Source organism: Gadus chalcogrammus, chromosome 3, assembly GCF_026213295.1.
Source record: "Gadus chalcogrammus isolate NIFS_2021 chromosome 3, NIFS_Gcha_1.0, whole genome shotgun sequence".
Taxonomy (NCBI): Eukaryota; Metazoa; Chordata; class Actinopteri; order Gadiformes; family Gadidae; genus Gadus; species Gadus chalcogrammus.
In genome coordinates, this window is record NC_079414.1 from 24,631,847 (window position 1) to 24,656,249 (window position 24,403).

A 24,403-nucleotide genomic window follows, 5' to 3' on the forward strand; every position below is an offset into this window, starting at 1 on the left:
TGGAGACCTGGACCTCGCCCCAGGTCCTCCACGACTACTACACCGGGGACTGGCACCACCACGACCGAGGTAGGCCCCGGGGCCCGGCCCCCTCCCATCGGGGGCCTGGGGGGAGGGGGTCCGTGATGGACGGGGGGCGGGGGGGTAGTATGTGAATGTTAATGCGTCAAAAATGACAAATTCGTACGTATGACTTAGGCAGATAGTGATAATAATGGAATGTAAAAAGCACTCTGATTGGCTTAGGATATAGCCAATGGAGCACAGTGAAGAGTAGAGTTAGGTTAGGTATCACAATTTGGCCAAAATATGACTTGAGGCTATCGTTAGCATTATGCTTTGAGGCTAACATTATTCTTTTTTTTAATATGGCGGCGATACAGTCAACAGTCGTACTACGTCATTTTTTATGTAATCACATTCTCTGTCAGTATAATCTTCATTAAAAATGACAAACATGGGCGTTTGTCACATGTTAGGACAAGAGTAAACGATCTGCAGAATGTCCTCCAAGTGACTCTTCTGATGGAATGTTTTTGATCGACTTGGCCGTGACTGAAGGACATGACATAAGCCCTATAGGGCTTAAATGGCCCTCTCTCCTCCTTCCCTTCTCCCCCTCTCTCCCCTCTCTCTCTTTCCCTTCTCCCCCTCTCTCCTCTCTCTCTTTCCCTTCTCCCCCTCTCTCTCTTTCCCCTCACACCTCTCTCCTCTCCCCCCTCCTCTCTCCTCTCCCCCCTCCTCTCTCCCCTCCCCTCTCCTCTCTCCTCTCAACACCCTCCTTTCTCCCCCCTCTCCTATCTCCTCTCCCCCCTCTCAGCCCTATCCCCCCTCTCCCCTCTCCTCCCCTCCTACCTCCCTTCTCCCATCTCTCTCCCCTCCCCTCTCCTCCCCTCCCCTCTCCCCCCCTCCTACCTCCCTTCTCCCATCTCTCTCCCCTCCCCTCTCCTCCCCTCTCCTCCCCTCCTACCTCCCTTCTCCCATCTCTCTCCCCTCCCCTCTCCTCCCCTCTCCCCCCCACTCTCCTCTCCCCTTTCAACCCGTCGTATCATTCATCCTGTAAAGTCACAGACTGTTTGAGAGCTCAGTGCGCCAAGAAGTACTTAGAGCACATTTGACTCGCAAACCAGTTGCAAACTATTTGCATATAAGATACTACACCAATGGTCTTCAGAGGCCGGCTGCACCAGCTAGTTCAAACTTAGTCTACTTATGTCTTTACTAAGTCAGTGAAATAACTTATTCCAAACAGGTTACCCCACATAAACGAGTTCTCACATAGCCTACAGTGTAGGCCTATTACTAAATATTTACACCTGCATCTAAACAGGTACATGTTGTAACTTGTGGCTGTTGGTGACAAAAACAAATAGGTTGAATAAAATAGGTCAAATTGGAACAAAACGTACAGTTTTGACATCCTTGTTTACATCGGAGCCTGGTTACAACCTGGTTGTCGGTGAGGCAGCAGCAACTAACTTAAACGTAGCTATTACTTAGTGATTAGTAGGTAGGACATGAGTTAAGTATTGTCGGGCAGCCAAAGTTTGTAAAATGCTAGTTTGAAGCTCCCAAGCGGTCATTATGGCTTGAGTAAGGACTTTACACACTGACTTAGTAGCAACCCAATGCATAGCTGGTGCAATCCAGTCCTGATGTAAACAAACCAAAGAAAAGTACAGGTATCCAGGACAAGGCTGTGGTTTGTCTCCATGTCTTCAGGCATTGCTGCATGAATAAGTTCAGACGATAGCATGGTGCAAAGTCCACATGGCACACACACACACACACACACACACACACACACACACACACACACACACACACACACACACACACACACACACACACACACACACACACACACACACACACACACACACACACACACACACACAGGGGGGTGATTGATGTAGGCCAGCCCAGAGACTGGCATACCCTTGCGGTCATCTGAGAGACAGGTATCAGACCTCTGACTGCAGCCAGGCTAGACTTCATACCACACATACTACACAGGCACGTGCACACACTCATGTACACACGCACACGCGCGGTAACGTCAGCAATCTCTCGTCTGTTGTTCATGAGCATTACTCTGAAGGTCACCGTGTCGGCCCCTGCTAGTCCTTAACCCAGCACTGTTGACTCGGATACAAACCCACTCCAACAAACGCTATCACACATCAACGCTTTCATTTCCTGTTGAATCCGTCGTGTGTGTGTGTGTGTGTGTGTGTGTGTGTGTGTGTGTGTGAATTCTCGGTTATTCCTATTTGAATATCAGGCAGATAACATGGAGCTAGCTCTTCTGCGGTCTGAGCACTCCGTCTGATGTGTCCTCATGTGTCCTTGTGTGTGTGTGTGTGTGTGTGTGTGTGTGTGTGTGTGTGTGTGTGTGTGTGTGTGTGTGTGTGTGTGTGTGTGTGTGTGTGTGTGTGTGTGTGTGTGTGTGTGTGTGTGTGTGTGTTCTCCCAGACGGACGACCGCTGTACGTCTTGAGGCTGGGACAGATGGACACTAAGGGCCTGGTGAGGGCCCTGGGGGAGGAGTCTCTGCTCAGACACGTGAGTAGCCAACCACGCTCCTCCTCCTTATGGCCCTCCAATCACCCGACACATGGCCGGGCTGCCCCTCTTAGGACACCGACCAATGGGGCGTCGGGGGGGCGGGGCCAGCAGGAATGTGTGGGGTCGCTGACGACTATTTAAGGAATTATTCGCGTTTAACTTTTTTGTCTTTTCAGGAGAGTTATAACTTTTCGATGATTATCAAATTAATCTCAATACTACCAATATTTCGCCTTGTTTGACACCCAAAATGGCCCGCACAAGTTATTAGAATATTTAGGCTGAGACTGCGTGCAAGAGAACTCGGAATTATAGGTTTGAAAATCTGGTATATTATCAGAGCACCCCGTTGAGGTCAAAGGCAAACATGGTGGCTTCATGGTGGGGTAGGCCGGTAGATCAGTCCACCCACCTACTCAAACATGGTGGCTTCATGGTGGGGTAGGCCGGTAGATCAGTCCACCCACCTACTCAAACATGGTGGCTTCATGGTGGGGTAGGCCGGAAGGTCAGTCTACCAGCCTTCCCAGTGGACTGTAGCAACTCTTGGCTTCATCCAAACGGACTCATCAGGGTGGACACGCCCACATGTGATGTCACCCAATCACAGGGCAGGGCCGGTCGTCTTTTAATTGGCTAATCCCACTCACAGCTGGTGGTAAAATAGGGGGCCCTTTGAATGTACACCATAAAAAAACAAATAGAGCGTTCAAGTGAGCAACGCGATGGTAAAGTGACACAATTTATCGAACCCTTTCAATTTAACGACAAAAGACAGAGCAGGTTGCGATGCCTCTCTTGTCGGCGTGTGAAGGCTAGAGGTTAGCCTAGCCTCGGCCTAGCATCACTAGCTCGGCGTGTGGAGCTCCACTGAGTGCCTGTCCTCCTCCTCCTCCTCCTCCAGGTGTTGTCCATCAACGAAGAGGGCCTCAGACGCTGTGAGGAGAACACCAAGGTGTTCGGCCGACCAATCAGGTGAGCCACGGTGGCTGTGTGAACCCTACATCCAGCGCTCTGTATGGTCCGCTGGCCTGCGGCGATGCTAGCCACGCCTACTTACATTTACATTTAGGGCTTTTACCCAAAGCGACTTACAATAGGTAGATTTGTCAGAAGGAAGAGAAACGACAATATATATCGCTGTCGGTACAGTAAGAATGTTCATAGAAACAAGTGCAAAGGACTAACAATTGCTTGGTTAACCCATTCCAATAATGTAATTAAGATATCTAGGATAAGATGTTACACAATGCTAGGTACTATTTTGAATTGTCGGGTAGTACAACACACAAAAATGTCGTACATCAGGGTGCCGCGACGTACAAACAATCAACGATTGCGTGCGAGGGGAGTTTTTAGGAGAGTACGACAAGTACTCGTTGTGCGTTTTGGTGATTTATTTCTGGGTGGGTTTCACTGTGACGCATGAAAGCACTGAGACGCTTGCAGCTCAGGTTCGTGTTCACAGACACAAACTATTTCCAACACCGCAGAGTGTTGGCTGATGCCTCCGGAAAGGTAGAATGAGGTCAGATAGATTATTATCCCGTAAGCCCAAAAAACGATGCTGTGTCTCTCCCTCCCTCCCCCTCCCTGCCTCCCTCCCCCTCCCTCCCTCCCTCCCCCTCTCTCCCCCCCACGACGCCTCTCTCCCTCTCTCGGGCAAAATCGTCGCAAACAGATTAGCGGCGAGAAAGACTCAAAGTTCAACCGATGGCAGGCTGTGAGGAAGGGGAGGGGAGATGTACGCCAGGCAGGAATGCGTGCACGTGTGAGCTGTCTCCAGGAAGAGCGTGTCAGAACAGGGACAGGGACGGGCACAGGGGTGATGGAGGCGGCGGATAAGGGGTGACGGGGAGAGCTCGGGATGGAATTAAACATGCAGGTTTTTAAACTCCACTGCTGCAGCCCCCCCTTATTGGAGGTGTGTGTGTGTGTGTGTGTGTGTGTGTGTGTGTGTTTGTGTGCGAATACACGTGTGTGTGTGCGAATACACGTGTGTGTGTGTGTGTGTGTGTGTGTGTGTGCGAATACACGTGTGTGTGTGCGAATACACGTGTGTGTGTGTGTGTGTGTGTGTGTGTGTGTGCGAATACACGTGTGTGTGTGTGTGTGCGAATACACGTGTGTGTGTGTGTGTGTGTGTGCGAATACACGTGTGTGTGTGTGTGTGTGTGCGAATACACGTGTGTGTGTGTGTGTGTGTGTGCGAATACACGTGTGTGTGTGTGTGTGTGCGAATACACGTGTGTGTGTGTGTGTGTGTGTGTTTGTGCGAATACATGTGTGTGTGTGTGTGCGAATACACACGTGCGCGCAGGCATCAAGCGACAGGAGAGAGCAACGCATGAACAACACTCTTCTTATCCTTATCCACCCTTATCTTGGTTTTCCGTGTGTCGCTGCGCTGCTTTGAACCCCCCATGGGAGAGACCCTCCCCCCCCCCCCCCCCTGTGTGACCGCTACTGCTCGCTGGAACCCATGACTCATGTTCCCACACCGTGAGGTTTATCGAACCACTGGCACCCCCCCCCCCCCACATCCATCCATCCTATGAGCCACGCGGCGTTGCCGTGGCGACGGCCGCCGGTACCCGGATGCTGAGGTGCGTTGTGTGTATGTTGTCCAGCTGCTGGACCTGCCTGGTGGACCTGGAGGGGCTGAACATGAGGCACCTGTGGCGGCCGGGGGTGAAGGCCCTGCTGAGGATCATCGAGGTGGTGGAGGCCAACTACCCCGAGACCCTGGGCCGCCTGCTCATCCTGAGGGCCCCCCGCGTGTTCCCCGTGCTCTGGACCCTGGTGAGACCCGCACGCAGATACACACACACACACACAGACGCACACAGACACGCAGACGCACGCAGACGAACGCTGACTCACACAGACACACACAAACACACACAGACACACACACGCGCACACACACACGTACAGACGTACGCAAGCACGCACAAACTTATATACACACACACACACTTTTATGCACGCAAACATACTTGGATGTATACACACACACTTGTATACACACACTTTTATGTACACACGCATACTTGGATGTATATACATACACAAACACTTATACACGCACATGCCCTCATACAAATACTTGCACACTCATACTTAACGCGCACACACATGCTTAACACGCACGCATACTTAACACATACATACACACACATGCTGCACATGCCTAAAACATACACACAAGCACACATACTTGACACATACATATACACACACAAACACTTACCACATGCACACACACACGTACATACTTAACACATGCACACACACACATACCTAAAACATGCACACATACTTAACACATACACACACACGCAAATACTTAATACATGCACACACACACACACACACACACACACACACACACACACACACACACACACACACACACACACACACACACACACACACACACACACACACACACACACACACACACACACACACACACACACACACTCCAGGTCCGGTGGTCCAGCTGGTGACCCCCGGTCTCTCTCCTCCACAGGTCAGCCCCTTCATCGACGAGAACACCCGCAAGAAGTTCCTGATCTACGCGGGCAACGACTACCAGGGCCCGGGCGGCCTGCTGGACTACATCGACAAGGACATCATCCCCGACTTCCTGGGGGGGGAGTGCATGGTGAGCGCGTGTGTGTGTGTGTGTGTCGGTCTGTGTGAGCATGCATGTGTGTGTGTGTGGGGGGGCGGGGGGGTGCGTATGTGTTAAATATGTGTGTGTGTGTGTGTCTGTCTTTGTGAGTGTGTGAGTGTGTTTCTCGGCTTGTCTGTGTGAGTGTGTGTGTGTTCCTGTCTGTGTTAGTGTGTGTGTTTTTGTGCGTGTGTCTGTGTTTCTGTCTGTGTGAGTGTGTCTATCTGAGTGTCTGTCTAAGTGTGCGTGATTTTTAATGGGCAAACATTCATTGTCACACCGGCACTTTATATTTAATATTTAATGTTTATATTCTTCACTGTCCATTCATACTCTCCCTTTGTCTGTCACCACAAAGATACATAAGCTACTCCCCATATTCTAAAGGACATTCTTATTTGTAGTATGTTTCTGTTTCCATTTCTACCTTATGTGTGTGACCTTATGTGTCTGATGTCTCCCACGTATTCGTGGCGTGCCATGTCACGACACACTCCTCTGCTCAGAATGACCCTGGGTTATTCTATGAATATGACAGATAAAACACTTCTATATATAACACGGCTATACGGTAGATTACCACACATGTTGTGGCCTCTCTGCTGGTGTGTGTGTGTGTGTGTGTGTGTGTGTGTGTGTGTGTGTGTGTGTGTGTGTGTGTGTGTGTGTGTGTGCGTGTGCGCGTGTGTGTCACACACATCCTGTTATTGAGAAGCAGCAGAAGCCTCTTGGGGTGCCTTTTTAATAGTATAATAAAAAAGCAGAATAACAACAACACGCTGCAACTTTTACCTTGTATTCACCCATTTGTGTGTGTGTGTGTGTGTGTGTGTGTGTGTGTGTGTGTGTGTGTGTGTGTGTGTGTGTGTGTGTGTGTGTGTGTGTGTGTGTGTGTGTGTGTGTGTGTGTGTGTGTGTGTGTGTGTGTGTGTGTGTGTGTGTGTGTGTGTGTGCAGTGTGAGGTCCCAGAGGGGGGTCTGGTCCCCAAGTCCATGTACCGGACCACGGAGGACATGGAGAACGAGGGGGTGCGACTCTGGACGGAGACCATCTACCAGAGCGCCAGCATCTTCAAGGGCGCGCCGCACGAGGTGAGCCCGCCGCCGGCACCCCTTCGTCGGGCTGAGGGGCTGAGGATGAGCCCCCTCCAGGGCCCCATCCTCCAGGGACGGAGAGAGACTGGAGACGGATGGATGAGTCCGGAACTGGTTCATTCAGGACAGGATAAAGACGTTTTTATTACGACGAGTTTAGTATGCAGCATCGACCACGTTGCCCGGTTTCCCTCCATGTCTGTGCGCGTTTCCATGTGAGCGAAATATGCTGCGGGGCTCTACTGCCACCCAGTGGATGTATATAGTACTGCACGTGATGTTTGCGGAGCAAAACATAATGACAACACATTTGCCGTGGCTGTTAGTAATGACGGGCCCATCAGTTTTAAGGGGATATGTCTAATGCAGCGTTAGACATGAAGAGCCCCCTGCTGTATGAATGGTGCTGCCTGACTAAACATACGGTCGTTCACCAACAGATGTTGTCGTTCTCCTGCCCCCCCCCCCCCCCCCCCCCCCCCCAACTGCGGTCCTCATTGTTCCGCCTCAGGGGGTAGAGCAGTGATGGAGATTTGATTCATTACGTCGGTGCCATCACAAGCTGGCTGTATAATGCAGAGTTTAAAGGCCCCGGTTTTACAGCCAGGAGAGTGGTTGAGATTTTTGGGTCAAATCGTGTGTTTTGAGTCGAGTGATAGATGTGAGATACAAACACTCGCTCTCAAACTGTGTCGAGATGTACTTTCACTAATACCACTTTTCTGCTCTTTGTCTCTTATAATCCAACCATCCTCCTTCTCCTCTCCCCCTTCTTCTTGCTCCTCCTCATCTTCGTCCTCCTCTGCCGACTCCAACTCTTGCTCCCCCCTCTTCCTCCTTCTCCCCCTCCTCCTCCTCCTCCTCCCCACCCTCCTCCTCCTCCTCCCCACCCTCCTCTTCCTCCTCCTCCTCCTCTTGCTCCTCCCCCTCCTCTTGATCCTCCTCCTCTTCCTCCTCCTCCTCCTCTTCCCACTCCTCCTCCTCTTCCTCCTCCTCTTCCTCCTCCTCCTCCTCCTCCCCCTCCTCTTCTTCCTCTTCCTCCTCCTCCCCCTCCTCTTCCTCCTCCTCCTCCCCCTCCTCTTCTTCCTCCTCTTCTTCCTCCTCTTGCTCCTCCCCCTCCTCTTGCTCCTCCTCCTCCTCCTCCTCCCCACCCTCCTCCTCCTCCTCCCCACCCTCCTCTCCACCCCACCCTCCTCCCCACCCTCCTCTTCCTCTTCCTCCTCCTCCCCCTCCTCCTCTTCCTCCCCCTCTTCCTCCTCCCCCTCCTCCTCTTCCTCCCCCTCTTCCTCCTCCTCCTCCTCCTCCCCTTCTTCCGCCTCCTCCTCCTCCTCCTCCTCCTCCAGCTGCTGATCCAGATCATCGACGCCTCCTCCGTCATCACGTGGGACTTTGACGTGTGTAAGGGCGACGTGGTCTTCAACATCTTCCACTCCAAGCGGGCCCCGCAGCCCGCCCGCAAGGAGCCCCCGGGGCCCCACGGCGTCCCCCCTCCCCCCGGGAACAACGTGCAGCTCATCGACAAGTCGTGGACCCTGGGCCAGGACTACAGCCGGGTGGAGTCCGCCCTCACCTGCAAGGAGGGCGAGAGCGTACAGGTGAGGGCCCGCACGGCACGCTGGCCCCCAAGGCCAGGGGCCGACCGCACTTTTTTCGGAAATAATGCCGCATCTTGATTAACGATTCTACGAACCAAGACCGAGGCGGCGGGTTACGTCCCGGAGCAGAGTAAAGGACGACTTTACTGCGAAAAACACGGAAAAACAATCGTGTGCTGTTTACTGTGTTCTCGTTCCGAGTGCTAAAACACAAAGTTCCTCCTGACGTCACGACGTGAAGCCGATGGGCTCGTCGACAGTAGAGGTTCGCGAGTAAAAGATAACCGTGTAAAGAATTGATAAACAGCGGCATCACTTTATAACTGACGAAAGAAAAACAGGACGTCACGTTTTCCCCAACGTGCTCTGACTCCATGAACGACGACTCAAAGGAATGAATCACAAAACACAAGATACGGAGCAGCTTCTTTGTGGTATTTTGAAACGTACGACCCCATTTTACTAGCCTGATCCTACCAGACTCTCGTACTTCATTTCATTTGCACAGAGAGTCTGGACCTACTCAATTGACAAACGTTAACTCACTTGAAGGCGGGTGTCTGTTGAAGTTTAAAACTATTGGATCTGCCCAGTCCCACTCTGGATCTGCCATAACCAATCGCTAACGTTTGGATGGGAATTACGTTGCGCGCAGGCTGAAAACAAACCAAACACTGTGCGTGGAGATGTCCGTCAACGAGAGCTGACTTTAACGTCATCGTTCTCAGCCACTCCCTCTGTTCGCTGATTGGACGCAGAACATTTAGACCGAGAAAACCCACTAACATACCGCAGACCCACACCTAATTCTGAAGGGAAATTCATATTGAGCGGAAGTACTTAGGCGGGCGGAGCCAGGCTACCATTTAACCGCTACTGCGGCTAATAGAACATGCAGGTTTATTTTCAAAAAAATATCCTAATGCTGCTAGTGATGGGCAGAATGCAGAGTCCTCATTTTTCTTCGGGATCAATAAGTACTTTATTTAAGTATTTGAAAGTAGTTATAATAGCAGTAAAGTCGCATTAAAATTAGTACTGTGAAGCGATTAAAATATTTAATCGCGATTAATCGCGTTAATGACACAGTTAACTCGCGATTAATCGCAAATGTTTTTTCTATGCTAAATATCCCTTGATTTCTTTGTCCCATTAAATGTTCTCATTTTAATGCTCTAATCATCATGGAGAAGTGCATCGGCTTGCCTTGTGAAAATGTTTTTTTATTGATAACAACATTGGCATATACTGATCAAAACAGGACGATACAAAAAAAAGCCTATTGTGCAATTAAACGATGAACATACAAACATACTGCCTTGAACATAGCAGTCAGGCTACTGCTTCTTTGTTTTGAGCCAAAGGAAAAAAATAAAAGAATTGCGTTAATCGCGCGACAAAAATATTAACACGATAAAATTGGTTTGCGTTAACGCTGTTAATAACGCGTTTAATTGACAGCACTAATTAAAATGTAATCACAATGTGTCTGCGGCGCAGGGCTCCCACGTGACGCGCTGGCCGGGCTTCTACATCCTGCAGTGGCGCTTCCACAGTATGCCGGCCTGCGCGGCCACCAGCCTGCCGCGCGTGGACGACGTGCTCGCCTCCCTGCAGGTCTCCTCCCACAAGTGCAAGGTCATGTACTACACCGAGGTGCTGGGCTCCGAGGACTTCAGGTGGGCCCCCTGTGTGTGTGTGTGTGTGTGTGTGTGTGTGTGTGTGTGTGTGTGTGTGTGTGTGTGTGTGTGTGTGTGTGTGTGTGTGTGTGTGTGTGTGTGTGTGTGTGTGTGTGTGTGTGTGTGTGTGTGTGTGTGTCTGATGGTAAGTGTGTGTGTGTGTGTGTCTGATGGTAAGTGTGTGTTTGTTTGTGTGTGTATCTGATGTTGAGTGTTTGTGTGTGTCTGATGGTTTGTGTGTGTCGGTTGGGGAAACTTGTAACAAGCAGTACAATGTGTTCTTTTTCCCCACATCCCCACGGACTACCAATAGTCTGCGTCCCAGCACGTCTAATAACTGCTACCAGGGGAATCCTAATTACATTGTTTGAGTCTCCTTAAGGCGGGTTTATGTCAACGTATACAGTAATAGTATTTCTTAATTGGTCATTAGTACCTCAAGGTCACATCTGATGTCTTTATAAAGATTCTGTCAAACTATCCCCGAGTGGGCAACTCTCCCTGGTAAGAGCAGGATCATGTGTTTTTGTTCAAACGACCCCCGCCCACACCAGCCCCCCCGACACAGAGACGTACCCCTCTTTATTCCGATACGCTGCGACCATTCGCTCACTGTCCCCTCTTCCTTCTCCCTCCCTCCCTCTCTCTTCCTGTGAAGAACGGCTTGCTATGACGTGCAGAGTTTGTAAGTGGCCAAGGGTTTGAAACCCCTCCCCCTTTTATGTCTGTTAGCATTAGCTTAGCATCTTCCGCTGCTTTCCCCCCCAACCCCTCTGCCTGCTAATATAAATGCCCCCCCCCCCTTTGCTCCACATTGGGTCACACTTCCAATGTGAGCAACTGGATGCAAGCTTGGGCTTCCCTGCCTTTTTTTAACACTTTTATTCTCTCTCGCTCACTCTTTCACTCACTCGCATATAAACCCACGTATACACTCACATGTGCACACACACACTCACTTACTCACTCTCTCACATACTCTCACACACAAAGTCTCTCACACACTCTCACTCACTCACTCTGTCAGCTTGGGGCTAACGGGCTCGCCCCTTCTCCGATACACCTGTCCCGTATCGGAGAATGTCTCTGCGCTGACATAAGCGGCCCAACTGCCTGCATGACTAACAGTGTCAGCGTCGCACTAGGTTTAACACATTAACCTGTGTGTTTGCCGTGCACCGCGAGGCGACCTCTGACCTTCACCTCTGACCCTTGACCTTGTAGCTTGTGTTTTTAATTACAGTGGTCCAACCAGACCCGTCTCTCGCTCTGCCTTTTAACCTCAGCAATAAGCCACCAGCTAGCCCCTAGCTGTTCTGAAATCCCAGAATACAACACCTTAAGTGGCTTACTGCTCTTATGAAACGGTTTCTAAAACGGTCACTGCAGACTAGCTAGTAGAAATTCACCAAATATGATGATTTGTTGAAAACAAATCAACATTCTACCGCCAAGCAATGTGATTCGTTTAGACAGCAAAATAGTTGCCAAGCAACACAGGCTAGCAAACTTTGAGATTGGCGACGCATTTATACTAAAACTACTAGAAATGACTTGTTATGAGTATTTCACAGATTCAAAGACCGGAACTACCCGTTTTATAAACCCTGTTTTACTACTGTCCCTGTGTCACTTACCTCCTTAATATCTAACCGCAGTATTGTGAGAACAGAAGCATAAACACCGAACACCACATGATTATTAAAACATGTATCCAGGACGTACAGTTATGGCCGCATTGCATAACAGGATGAGAAACGGTGGGGGAAATGGCAGCCATGATGTATTTTGTTCTCAAAATGACAATTAATACTGATTTAAATCTAAAATATCCCCCACTTCCCTCTCCCTGAAGCTCCTTCCTCTCTCACCTCCCTGCATTCCCATTGGCTGTTGCAGCCAAGGGGCGGAGCCTGATCACACCCTCCGTCTTTGAATGCTTCGCAGGGTAAACCCTGTTTGAACCTTGGTTTAAACCCCGGCTGCATGGGTGTACTTCTGCATCATGGATCGGTGTTGAACACAACGCACTCTCACACAATGCATTCAGGCAGCTCACTGATGGGGGGACTTCTGGCAGCAGCTGGTGTTGTGTTACAGGCATCGGGTGGGCTGATGCGCGTGTCTCATCGTGGCTCCGTCTGTCTCTCTTGCAGGGGCTCCATGACCAGCCTGGAGTCCAGTCACAGTGGCTTCTCCCAACTGAGTGCCGCCACCACCTCCTCCAGCCAGTCCCAGTCCAGTTCCATGATTTCCAGGTAGAGGGGACTCCAACCTGGACTACAACTCCCAGCATGCCCCTCTTCTGCTCCCCCCTCCGGGGGCTCCACTCCTTCCTGCTTCGTCCTCTGTGGAGCCCCGCCACCACCTCGGACGGGGAGGTCTCCGAGTGGAAGCGAAGCATGCTTGCACAAACGAAAAGTCCCAAAAAAAAAAAAAGACAAAAAAACGACAAAGAGAAATGGCAAACCGAAAATTGTGTGCACAAAATTTAAAGGGCTGTTTTTTCCACACAAAGGTCATGTATTTGTCGATTCCTCCTGCGCCTTGACTGGGCCTACAGGTTGAATACCGTTATCATAGCGTTTCTTTTTGTGGACTTACAGGCCGACTTCTGGGAGATTTGACTGGAAGTTGGACCCAAGCAATATTAGAAACTAGGGAGCTTTTGGGACTTTGAAAATGGAGGTGTTGTTACATACTCGCGTATACTCTTGCACGCCAATACACCCACACATGCTCTCATTGAGAGGCCAACACACGTACACACACAGACACTGAGACACAAACACACACGCTCACACACTGAGACACACACACACTGAGACACACACACACACACTTTGAGGCGCACACCTTTGAACGGACACTGATAACAAGCAAAAAAAGAGAGTGGTGTTTGCCATATTACCAGGGGGGGTTTGTGTAACCTGGTAAGTTATTTTATAGGTCAAGTGTCGGCGGTGATGTTATGATGTGACGATATGTTCGACCTTGGTCAAGTATCATTTCCGATCGTCTATTTCAACGTGCAGTGAGCTCTCGATGGAAGGTGTTTCCTAAACGGAGGCGATGCAGAAGACACCGCTGACATCTGCATTGCCTCTCCGTAGCAAAGTCCGTCCATCCGGCTCATCAGGGCTAACTAATTAAATACGATATAAAATAAGAACTAAAACTACTACTAGCACATGCTATTGGAACTAGGTCCTCTAGAAGCAATAACATGAGTTTTGATTTGTACTGTGTGAACTATTTCTATTTATTATACAGATTTATACGGACTGAGAGACTCACGGGTGTAGATGAGCTTAGATGGAAACATCGCTTAAGACTAACTGCTTGTTCTGTTACAGAAAGGTCCTTCCTTTGAGGTCAAATGTAGTGGTAGTCAGAGTAGTATTTAGTGGATGGACCGCTTGTGTTTTTCTTTACAAATTAATATATATATAATATAGATCACTTTATGAGCGATGTCGATTTTAACAGGAGCCGCCACCAGCTTTATTCCTGTACCCGGAGACAGCCAGCCCTGTGGAGGGAGCTGTCAGAAGATGCCTTGATGTTCATTGATGTGAATGTGCTTCTGATTGGCTCGTTCTAATCTAAACAATCGCATTTCCCTAAAAAGAAAATTCGTGGGTCATTCTTCTTCGTGTTGTCTTTCATTGGGACGGATGGGCAACTGCCATTTGAGATGATTATTCTAATGACCTTCTGCTGTGGTGAAGGTTGTGCGTGCTTGACGGATGAATGTTTCATTGTGATGTACACCCATATCATGCGGTGACTGCTCGGGTTCTGTGTGTTGTTTTTTTTGTGTTCTGCTCGCTCCATGCAGTGATGGGTTTACGGTGGATGCGTTTATCTGGACTTGTGAAACACTGCTAGCCATTTGAGAGCCATGTGTCAAGACCATTTGAGCCTTTTTTGTTTTTTTCCCCCTCCTTTTTAGCGAAGCAACGGTTTGCGTATGTGCGTGGTTTACTGTGACACTAGCTTCAACTGTACGGGGGAGTGGGGATGACGTTTTGGAATGCAATAGTTTGGGGGTTTTCAGCAACTGTGCGCTTGGTTCAACCCTTTTTTAATCAATTCCCAGGAGGGGCTTTTTCTTTGACAGCTTGTCTTTACTTGGTGTGTCGGGGCTGGTGTGGCATCACCCTCAAATATCAAGATACTTAATCCCTCTGCAGTGTTCAGGGCGGAGAAAGCAAATCTGTTCACATGTTCTAAAATGTCCAATAATCTGAAATTTACCGCTTAAGTGCTCAGAAGTCGTGGCAGTTCTCAGGACAATGAGAAGGGTGCGTTATTGTCAGGCAACAGCCAACCCAGCTCAGTCTAGGCCAGCTTGGTCTTTAGCCAGCTATTTCTGAACCAGTTCGGTCTAAGCCAGCTTGGTCTAAACCAGCTTGGGTTAAACCATCTTGGGCTAAAACAGCTCGGTCTGAACCCGCTCGGTCTAATCCAGCTCAGCTCGGTCTAAACCAGGTTAGTCTGAGCCAGGTTAGTCTAAGCCAGGTTAGTCTAAGCCAGGTTAGTCTAAACCAGGTTAGTCTAAACCAGGTTAGTCTAAACCAGCTTGGTCTAAACCAGCTTGGTCTAAGCCATCTTGGTCTAAGCCAGCTTGGTCTAAACCAGTGTATCCAATACAATGTCCCAATGACCAAGGCCATTGAGACTGCTCACTGCCACCAAGACTGACCTCGAGGCTCTGAGCCTCATCTGACCCGTCCTCGAGACTATTCCAGAAGGCCGCTGTTATCCTACTTTTAACCATGAACTTTTTTTTTTTCTCGCGCAAAACGACTTTGAAGCAAAGGTCACGGTTGAAAGTTGTGATACCCACATGTCCTTGGCTCCTCCATCCCCACACGTGATCGGTGATGACCGTGTGTACCTGTGTATATACTTTGTTATGCTCTGTCCAAACCCCCCCTTAGGGAAGCATGTTGAGGACGCTGTCCCGCCGTATATAAACGAATGGCCACGACGTCTCCTCCTGCGGTGCGAACCGCATTTTAGCGTAGTTAGCCACGTCCCTTCGGACACGCGCATGGTCATGTGGACTAGGGGGGGGGGGGGGAACCAAGCTCGAGTCTGCTGGAGCATTGACGCCATACACGGTCCACATCCGAAGAGTGATCTCCTTTTTCATGATAGGGTGTTAATCTGAGTTTAGTATCGCTGGGATTAGCCGAAACCGATCCCTCTCCCGTACCCTCCCAGCACTGCTCCTACCTGCCTCATGACTTTACCGATGCAACTCGAACACTTTATTTAGAGGTTTCCTGGACAAAGTGGGGGGGCTACATACATGATGGTTCCCCCATTGTAATCCGTATTCATCTCGCTCTGCTTAGTCTTTTTCGAAATTGTTGTTGCATATCTCCAATCTTGTCACGTTGACGTGAATAATCATGTGTAAGAAATAAAAAGGACCTGTTTGGATTTATTTAAAACGAGTTACATAAATACATGAATAATGCCTTTACACTTTTTGGGGGGGGGGGGGGGGGAATTAAACTTTTATTCCAAGTATAATCTGTGTAATCGTCATGATTAACAAACTACTATCTGCATTTTGAGTGTATGTGGTTTTCTAATTTTATAGAATGGAAGACGTCCAACCCAGTTGGACACCAGGAATTGCTTCCTCCGGAATCCTAGTGGTTAGGTAACCCTACACACTTTACCATAATCTGTCCTCACAATATACTCAAAGCTATACATCACGCTAGAGTTTCTATATCGTGGTCGACCGGTTTCTATTCCAGTCAATGCTAGAATGGCCCGATCAGCCCATTTATAGCTCTGCCTTCTAATGCTGCCGTGTTGCAGCCGGGTATTATGTGTGTCAATAGGCACAGCCTTAATGGTGGAATATGTTGAATCTAACGTATGTGTGATAAGAGTGTATGCTAACACCTCACTCTATAGAACTGATGGCAGTTTGCTTACGAATGCTATCAATTCTATGTAGATCTTGTTAACACTTATGCAACTAAAAATTCAAAATACCTGATTTAAACGTGTAAATATTTGTTATTTGCTTTAAATAATCTGGAATTTAGATGGAAGATTAAATCACTTCAATACTATGACTAGAATAACTATGAGGCTCCAGAGATCCACATGTTTGTCATTATGGCTGCTGTCACATCAGTGGGCCTAGCTGTTGCACGTAGAACATCTTGTTCCAGAGAAACATCCTTCCTACAGCACAACATAAGGAGGAACAGACCGTGCTCTGCCGCAGGTATGAACACTGTTGAGCGGTGTAGTTTGAGAGACGTCCGCTAGATGGCGCCCGTAAGCCGCCAAACACGCGTTGGAAACGTGAAACTCCGCCCTCATTTACACGTAATCAAAATCAAATAAACACGGAAGCCAACCTTAGACCACCTGGCATGTTGATGTTAAATGTTTGCCTGGGCTTTTAAACATCATAAATGTCAGTAGTTTGTGATGACGAGGTGGTCAAGCGGTGGGAAAGGTCAGAACACCATTCAATGTTATTAGATATTGTAAAGTCATACTAATCACGGGTCGCTCTGCAGTCTGCAGCCGACCATATACATGCGAGGCTTGTACCTGTCAGAAGCGAGCGATGACAGCCTTTATTAAAGGGAGTGATTCTTCTCTAATGTTTGTGAGATTGTCTGAATCGCATACTTTAACCAGTAATAAAAGGCAAAGAAACGGAGCAACACTTTAATGATTTAGCTCAGTTCACGACATAATTGTAATTGCCTTCATATAAATGGGCAATGACTACAGATTAAAGCCAAAGTATTAAAGAAAGCAGCCCCATAAAACACTCGTGGATCGTATTCTCTGTTGCTTTCTCTTGTCGCTTTCCCAGACCGTTATTTGTTAGTGAGTTATGTGATTAAGTGAGTTGGCCAGAGATAGTTGCACGTATTTCTATTTTCTATTATGTTTTTCTCTTTCTCAGAAAAAGTATACAATAATGCAAAATGCATCCATTTACACACACAGACGTACTGTGTAGGCCTATTAAATCCTTCTCAGCATGCATACAAAGTAAACTCATCCCACAGTCAAACAGAAATCCTTTTTTCAACAGGTGGTTTTAGTGGATGCACTTTTGTAGTGGAAGTTATTGACCACAAAACGTCATAATTCGTTATCCATTACTGCGGGGGGATTACTTGGTGGCCCTCAGGGCCTCAAACCTTTGTCCCCCCCCCCCCCCCCCCCAAAGGACTAAGCCTTTGGGGGGGGGGGCACCCAGGACTACACCCAGGCCTGGGTGTAGGGTCTTACAATGAAGTTGTGTAAATAATTTTCCGACATTTTGCCGTTGTCGAATTGTCTTGGGCCTACGCCGATCGGGGGTCTTATCATGAGCCAGTATTTAAAATAAATAATAACATTCACTGCAGCTCATGATAGGCCCCTGATCGTCGTAGGCCCCAGCCCAGGTACGCCTGTGCATTAAGGCGGCCCTTGCCTACACCCACCTGAGCTGTGCCTGTGTGTGGGTGGCGCAGGGAGCAGGCCAGCCTGAGGCAGCGGGTGGTGGAGGAGGACACCGAGGCGTGGCAGCGATGCCCCCGCTTCTCCACCCTGGAGCGGGTGGGCGGAGTCGACCTGTCCTTCATCAAGGGGGACGAGGTCAACGCGTGCGCCCAGCTGGTGGTTCTCAGCTACCCCGACCTGGAGGTGAGTGCTGATTGGCTGAGGCCGTGCCCGCAGTTATATAACGCTTTTCTTACCAGTGGCCACTCAAAGTGCTTTACAATATTGCCTAACATCCACCCATTCATGCACACATTCGCACACCGATGGCGGGGTCAACAATGCGAGGCGACAGCCAGCTCTTTGGGAGCAGTTAGGGTGAGCTGTCTTAGTCTGGGAGACAGCTCGACGGTCAGCTAGGAGGAGCTCGGGGATCGAACTAGCAACCTTCAGGTTACCAGCCAACCGGCTCTAGTTCCCTAGCCACATGCCGCCGCCCGATACAATTGTGGTCACTCCTCAACAGGAGGTTTGTAGCCGGTCATTCAACCGATACCGTGGTCTAACTGCTATTCAGATGGAACTGACAAATGGGCACACTTTCTGAATAATGTCATTTTTGTAAGTCGCTTTGGATAAAGCATCTGCTTGAATGCCCTCAATGTAAATTAGATGCCGCCATGGTTTTGGAGCGTGCGTACTGTAAACAATTAAAAAAGGAGTACAAAAGCTAAGTAATTTGTAAGGTGCAGTCTCTGCCCTATCATGTTTCATTAGGGGTTCGGTTTCGTCCCAGCAGTGTTGATATTTTCTCATTTAATTTCAGCACTGACCTTTCGTTCCTACCCTTCCGTTCTCAGACTTTTACCTTGATATCGTATGCCAGCGCATGGACGTCCCCAACTTAATGTGATTTCTCAAATTTGTCATTTGTCAGATAATCAAACCAATTTCATGGCACTAAACCAGGCCAGTAATGACATTCGAGGTAGGATCTTTCTATAGGAGCAAGTTCACAGGTTCCTTTTCCAATCCATCCAATCATGGCCGTCTCAACCTGCCTGTAACTCTCATACTGCCAGTGTGCTGCGGCAGGGACAATCTGACTGAATATCTTTCTAAAATAAGGACGATGTTTTCAAAAATAATAAGAAAAATATAACCCCTGGTATCAATACCATATTATTTGATGGTATTGATGTGGTTATGATAGTGATGTGGTTAACTCTGATGGTCATGATATACCTTTGACGTAGTGTGATTAATTGTGATACTTACGATGTTGTTCACTGTGACGGTAGTGAAATGGTTAACAGTGATGAAGTATCTGTGTTATGTGAAATGACGTGGTAGTGGTGGTAGTGATGTGGTCAACTGTGTTGTAGTAGTGATGTGATCATCTCTGATGGTTGGGATGGTAGTGACGGGGTTGTGACGGTTGTGACGGTAGTGACGTGGTTGTGCCGGTAGTGACGTGGTTGAGATGGTGGTGCCGTGGTTGTGATGGTAGTGACGGGGTAGTGACGGGGTTGTGACGGTAGTGACGGGGTTGTGACGGTAGTGACGGGGTTGTGACGGTAGTGGCGTGGTTGTGACGGTAGTGACGGGGTTGTGACGGTAGTGACGGGGTTGTGACGGGGTTGTGACGGTAGTGGCGTGGTTGTGCCGGTAGTGACGGGGTTGTGATGGTAGTGACGGGGTTGTGATGGTAGTGGCGTGGTTGTGACGGTAGTGCCGTGGTTGTGACGGTAGTGACGTGGTTGAGATGGTAGTGGCGTGGTTGTGATGGTAGTGACGTGGTTGTGATGGTAGTGGCGTGGTTGTGATGGTAGTGACGGGGTTGTGACGGTAGTGACGTGGTTGTGACGGTAGTGACGGGGTTGTGACGGGGTTGTGACGGTAGTGACGGGGTTGTGATGGTAGTGACGGGGTTGTGACGGTAGTGACGGGGTTGTGATGGTAGTGACGGGGTAGTGACGGGGTTGTGACGGTAGTGACGGGGTTGTGACGGTAGTGACGGGGTTGTGACGGTAGTGACGGGGTTGTGAAGGTAGTGGCGTGGTTGTGACGGTAGTGACGGGGTTGTGATGGTAGTGGCGTGGTTGTGACGGTAGTGACGGGGTTGTGATGGTAGTGGCGGGGTAGTGACGGGGTTGTGATGGTAGTGACGGGGTTGTGACGGTAGTGACGGGGTTGTGATGGTAGTGACGGGGTAGTGACGGGGTTGTGATGGTAGTGACGGGGTTGTGAAGGTAGTGACGGGGTTGTGACGGTAGTGGCGTGGTTGTGACGGTAGTGGCGTGGTTGTGACGGGGTTGTGATGGTAGTGACGGGGTAGTGACGGGGTTGTGACGGTAGTGACGTGGTTGTGACGGTAGTGACGGGGTTGTGACGGTAGTGACGGGGTTGTGATAGTAGTGACGGGGTAGTGACGGGGTTGTGAAGGTAGTGACGGGGTTGTGACGGTAGTGACGGGGTTGTGACGGTAGTGACGGGGTTGTGACGGTAGTGACGGGGTTGTGATGGTAGTGACGGGGTTGTGACGTGGTTGTGACGGTAGTGACGGGGTTGTGACGGTAGTGGCGTGGTTGTGACGGTAGTGACGGGGTTGTGACGGTAGTGACGGGGTTGTGATGGTAGTGGCGTGGTTGTGACGGTAGTGACGGGGTTGTGACGGTAGTGACGGGGTTGTGATGGTAGTGACGGGGTTACCTGTGGTGATGACACCGTGCTGCCCGACAGGTGCTCTACGAGGACAGTCAGATGGTGAGGCTGACCGCCCCCTACGTGGCGGGCTTCCTGGCCTTCCGCGAGACGCCCTTCCTGCTGGAGGCGCTGCGACGCCTGGAGAGGAACCGGCCCCAGCTGCTGCCTCAGGTCAGGGCTCACCTGCAGACACACACACATGGAAACACACGCATGCTGATACACACGTGTTCAAACACACACACATGCATGCAAATACACACGCGCATGCAAATACACAAGCATGCAAATACACACCCCTGCAAATACACACGCATGCAAATACACACGTGTTCAAACACACACACATGCAAATACACAATCATGCAACTCACTCACTCCCCACACTTGCTCTCACTCACTCACTCACTCACTCACTCACTCACTCACTCACGCACTCACTCACTCACTCACTCACTCACTCACTCACTCACTCACTCACTCACTCACTCACTCACTCACTCACTCACTCACTCACTCACACACTCACACACTCACTCACACACTCACTCACTAATTCATCTGCACACATTCACTTGCCAGCACACTCTCACTCTGCCCACACTCACTCACTCACTCACTCACTCACTACCACATGAACATTCACCCACACCCACATATGTACGTAGATCACACAGTATGAATCTCCTGTATCTGCATGATAGGTTGACGCTGGGCAAGAAATCCTTCCCTTTGTGTTAGTTCAGTGGAGCATGAGGAGAATAACATGTCACGTGTGTCCTTGCAAACTCCTCAAACTTTGTTCACTCAAGTCTCACTCATAAGAAAACCTCTTTGTAGGTGACAGGGTGTATAGTTGTGTGAGACATGACTCCTCACTGTGTGTGTGTGTGTGTGTGTGTGTGTGTGTGTGTGTGTGTGTGTGTGTGTGTGTGTGTGTGTGTGTGTGTGTGTGTGTGTGTGTGTGTGTGTGTGTGTGTGTGTGTGTGTGTGTTTGTGTCAGGTTTGATCTCTCCCACACATCTACACACATTACTGGCCACGCACACACACACACACACACACACACACACACACACACACCTCCAAACTGCTGTCCTTTTATAGTCAACACACACACATGCATTCATGGACTCACTCACTCATTCTTACACCAATTGGTCGGCTTAGCTCAGGAGGTAAAGCAATTGTCTTGCAACCGAAAGGCTGCTAGTTCGATCCCCTGCTCCTCCTAGCTGAGTGTTGATGTGTCCCTGAGCAAGACGCTTAACCCTAACTGCTCCTGACGAGCTGGCTGTCGCCTTGCATGGTTGACTCTGCCGTTGGTGTGTCAATGTGTATCAACCAATGTAAGTCGCTTTGGATAAAAGCGTCTGCTAAATGCCTTAATTGTAATTCTAAGAAAGACACTCACTCAACACACACCTGCATACTACCATCACTATGTGGTACACCCACACATTCACACCTACATGCACACACACACACGCGCCTACTCAACACACGCGTGCACACTACCACCTGGGTGCTGCGCTAACGAGCAGCTTCTGCAGAGACCAGAGGTTCACTGGACACATGAGGACACACGGCTCCTCCATCACCTCCATCACCCCTTAGAGCTACAAACCGCCGGGCGGAGGTGGGGGAGACCCGCCTTAATGCCACGATGAGCTGCCCTCTATTAACACCGGCAAAGGGGGTTGCTTTGTTTGTTTGTCATCGCCCGAGTGCACGCACGCACAGGCACACCCCTGTTGTTGAGACGGAGCCGTTTGTAAGTTCTTTGTGCGTTTGTTCAGGTCGTCTTGGTGGACGGGAACGGCCTCTTCCACTACAGAGGCAAGTCCAGCAGTGTGGTGAAACGCACTCACATTAACACACTCTGTCCGCACACGCACACGCACACACACATACATATACATACACACTCGGTGCACGCACACATTCAATCAATCACACTCAATCCCTTATTTAATTGAGCTGTGTCACATATATTATATATATATAACCTGCTTACTGTAAGTAAGTTCTGATCAAGTAAGTGTGAGTGTATCACTACGTCTTTAAATTTGGTTCAATAAGCGGTTGCTCATTTGCAGAGTTTGGCCTGGCCTGCCACCTTGGGGTGCTGTCTGGGATTCCCTGTGTGGGCGTGGCCAAGAACCTGCTGCAGGTGCAGGGCGTGACCAAGAGCGAAGAGCACCAATCACAGGTGAGAGCGTCACCCTTCAGCATGCCCCACGCCTTCTTACTACTGGTGGAGACAGAACTGTTGTAGCATTAATAATTACAACTGATCTAATTTACTTCAACTAGCTATAAGCAAGGAGGAATCGGGGAGTCCAGGTCAAGTATAGATGGAGAGTTTATTGCCACCCGCAAACGAGAGACAACAAAGCTGAATGGTATTCGCGAATAAACACTACTGAATGAATCCCGGACAGCTCCTTATATCCCCGAATTTTACACAATACAAAGTTGGACTTTCATCAAATATAGAATTTCCCATCAGGGTCATACTGTGTGGATGTCAGCATACCCCTATGTCTTCTGAATCCCAATGTGACCTTAGAACATATATTATCCTTATACAAACAGAGATGATGCACACGTGTGAATGTAAGCATTGTCTTCAGAGAGTACATCAAAATGGGAGTAGACTGGACTCTCTGACTGATGTGTCACATGGCCCATCAGGTGAGAATGTCCTGGACCCACTCACTGGTGTCACACGGCACACAACATCTAGGTTAAAGGTGATCAGCTCTTCTCCACCATTAAAGTATATATATGATATGTAGGCCTAATAATAATCATAGTTTAACATAGAATGTAAGGTTAATTTCTACCACAGAACGTGTCAATCCTCACTAATAGATCCAATTACATATTAAGAAAACCTACTCTAACTAATGGAAACCTTAAACTATTAATTATTTCCTACTGGAATTGACCTGATCCCTGGCTATTTGTAAGATGAATAACCAGTGCCGTTATTATCATGCATAACATTTCATCTGCTCTTTCCCATGCCAAGATTAAACTAGACTGTGTTTTTAGACATAGTTTTCTTTTTGTAGATGGGGTGACCTTTATGAGTGCTGCTTCAATGGATGAACAATGAGAAAGTTTAAGTGTGGGTGTGTGTGTGTGTGCACGCGTTTGCGTGTGCGTGTGTGCGTGTGTGGTTCATCTGACATTAGTTTCAAGCCAACAGGCTCAGTGCGACTTCTTGCATACTGATCAAGCTACAACAAGTTCCTATTAGTCCATGAATACCGATGGGGGAGTCTGCCGGGCTCTGTGACCCGTGTTGGGACGGGGAACCAAAGCACTTTAATGTTTGTGCTGTCCCAGTTCTGTCCAGACTGTCTAGCTTTAACAACAGAGGTGGTGACCTCAAGGAAACGTCTCCCCGACGTCAGCCCTCCCTCTGCTGCCTAGAGATGAGATGGAGTCCATCTTACTTCCAGGCCCCGTTCTTATTTCAACTTATTGGATGTTTGCTTCCTTAAAAATAATACTGGTCCGTGTATATACTATGTGGTACTAACCAAACCCAACACTGCCTTCTGCACATGGCCCTAATACACCTT

The 24,403-nt window shown here is 49.1% G+C and overlaps 2 protein-coding genes across 3 annotated transcripts in view; both read left to right on the forward strand.

The window, feature by feature from the left end:
- si:dkey-237i9.1 (SEC14-like protein 1) overlaps positions 1-16,125 on the forward strand; it is a 42,221-nt gene extending 26,096 nt beyond the window's left edge. The window contains exons 8-17 of one of the 2 annotated variants that reach the window (XM_056586937.1): positions 1-69; positions 2,476-2,564; positions 3,472-3,542; positions 5,198-5,369; positions 6,103-6,237; positions 7,202-7,336; positions 8,683-8,934; positions 10,435-10,613; positions 11,272-11,298; positions 12,770-16,125. The exon at positions 1-69 is cut by the window's left edge and continues 121 nt beyond it. In XM_056586937.1, the coding sequence (XP_056442912.1) occupies positions 1-69; positions 2,476-2,564; positions 3,472-3,542; positions 5,198-5,369; positions 6,103-6,237; positions 7,202-7,336; positions 8,683-8,934; positions 10,435-10,613; positions 11,272-11,298; positions 12,770-12,875 (1,235 nt within the window). In that variant the 3' untranslated portion in view covers positions 12,876-16,125. The remainder of the gene's footprint in view (positions 70-2,475; positions 2,565-3,471; positions 3,543-5,197; positions 5,370-6,102; positions 6,238-7,201; positions 7,337-8,682; positions 8,935-10,434; positions 10,614-11,271; positions 11,299-12,769) is intronic. The other variant, XM_056586938.1, reaches the window with a different exon arrangement.
- Positions 16,126-16,248: 123 nt separating this feature from the next.
- LOC130380125 (endonuclease V-like) lies at positions 16,249-23,085 on the forward strand. The gene is made up of 5 exons (XM_056587308.1): positions 16,249-17,112; positions 18,134-18,305; positions 20,844-20,978; positions 22,607-22,646; positions 22,907-23,085. The coding sequence occupies exons 1-5, from the start codon at positions 17,069-17,071 to the stop codon at positions 23,083-23,085; spliced, it is 570 nt and encodes a 189-aa protein (XP_056443283.1). The 5' UTR covers positions 16,249-17,068.
- The last annotated feature ends 1,318 nt before the right edge of the window (positions 23,086-24,403 follow it).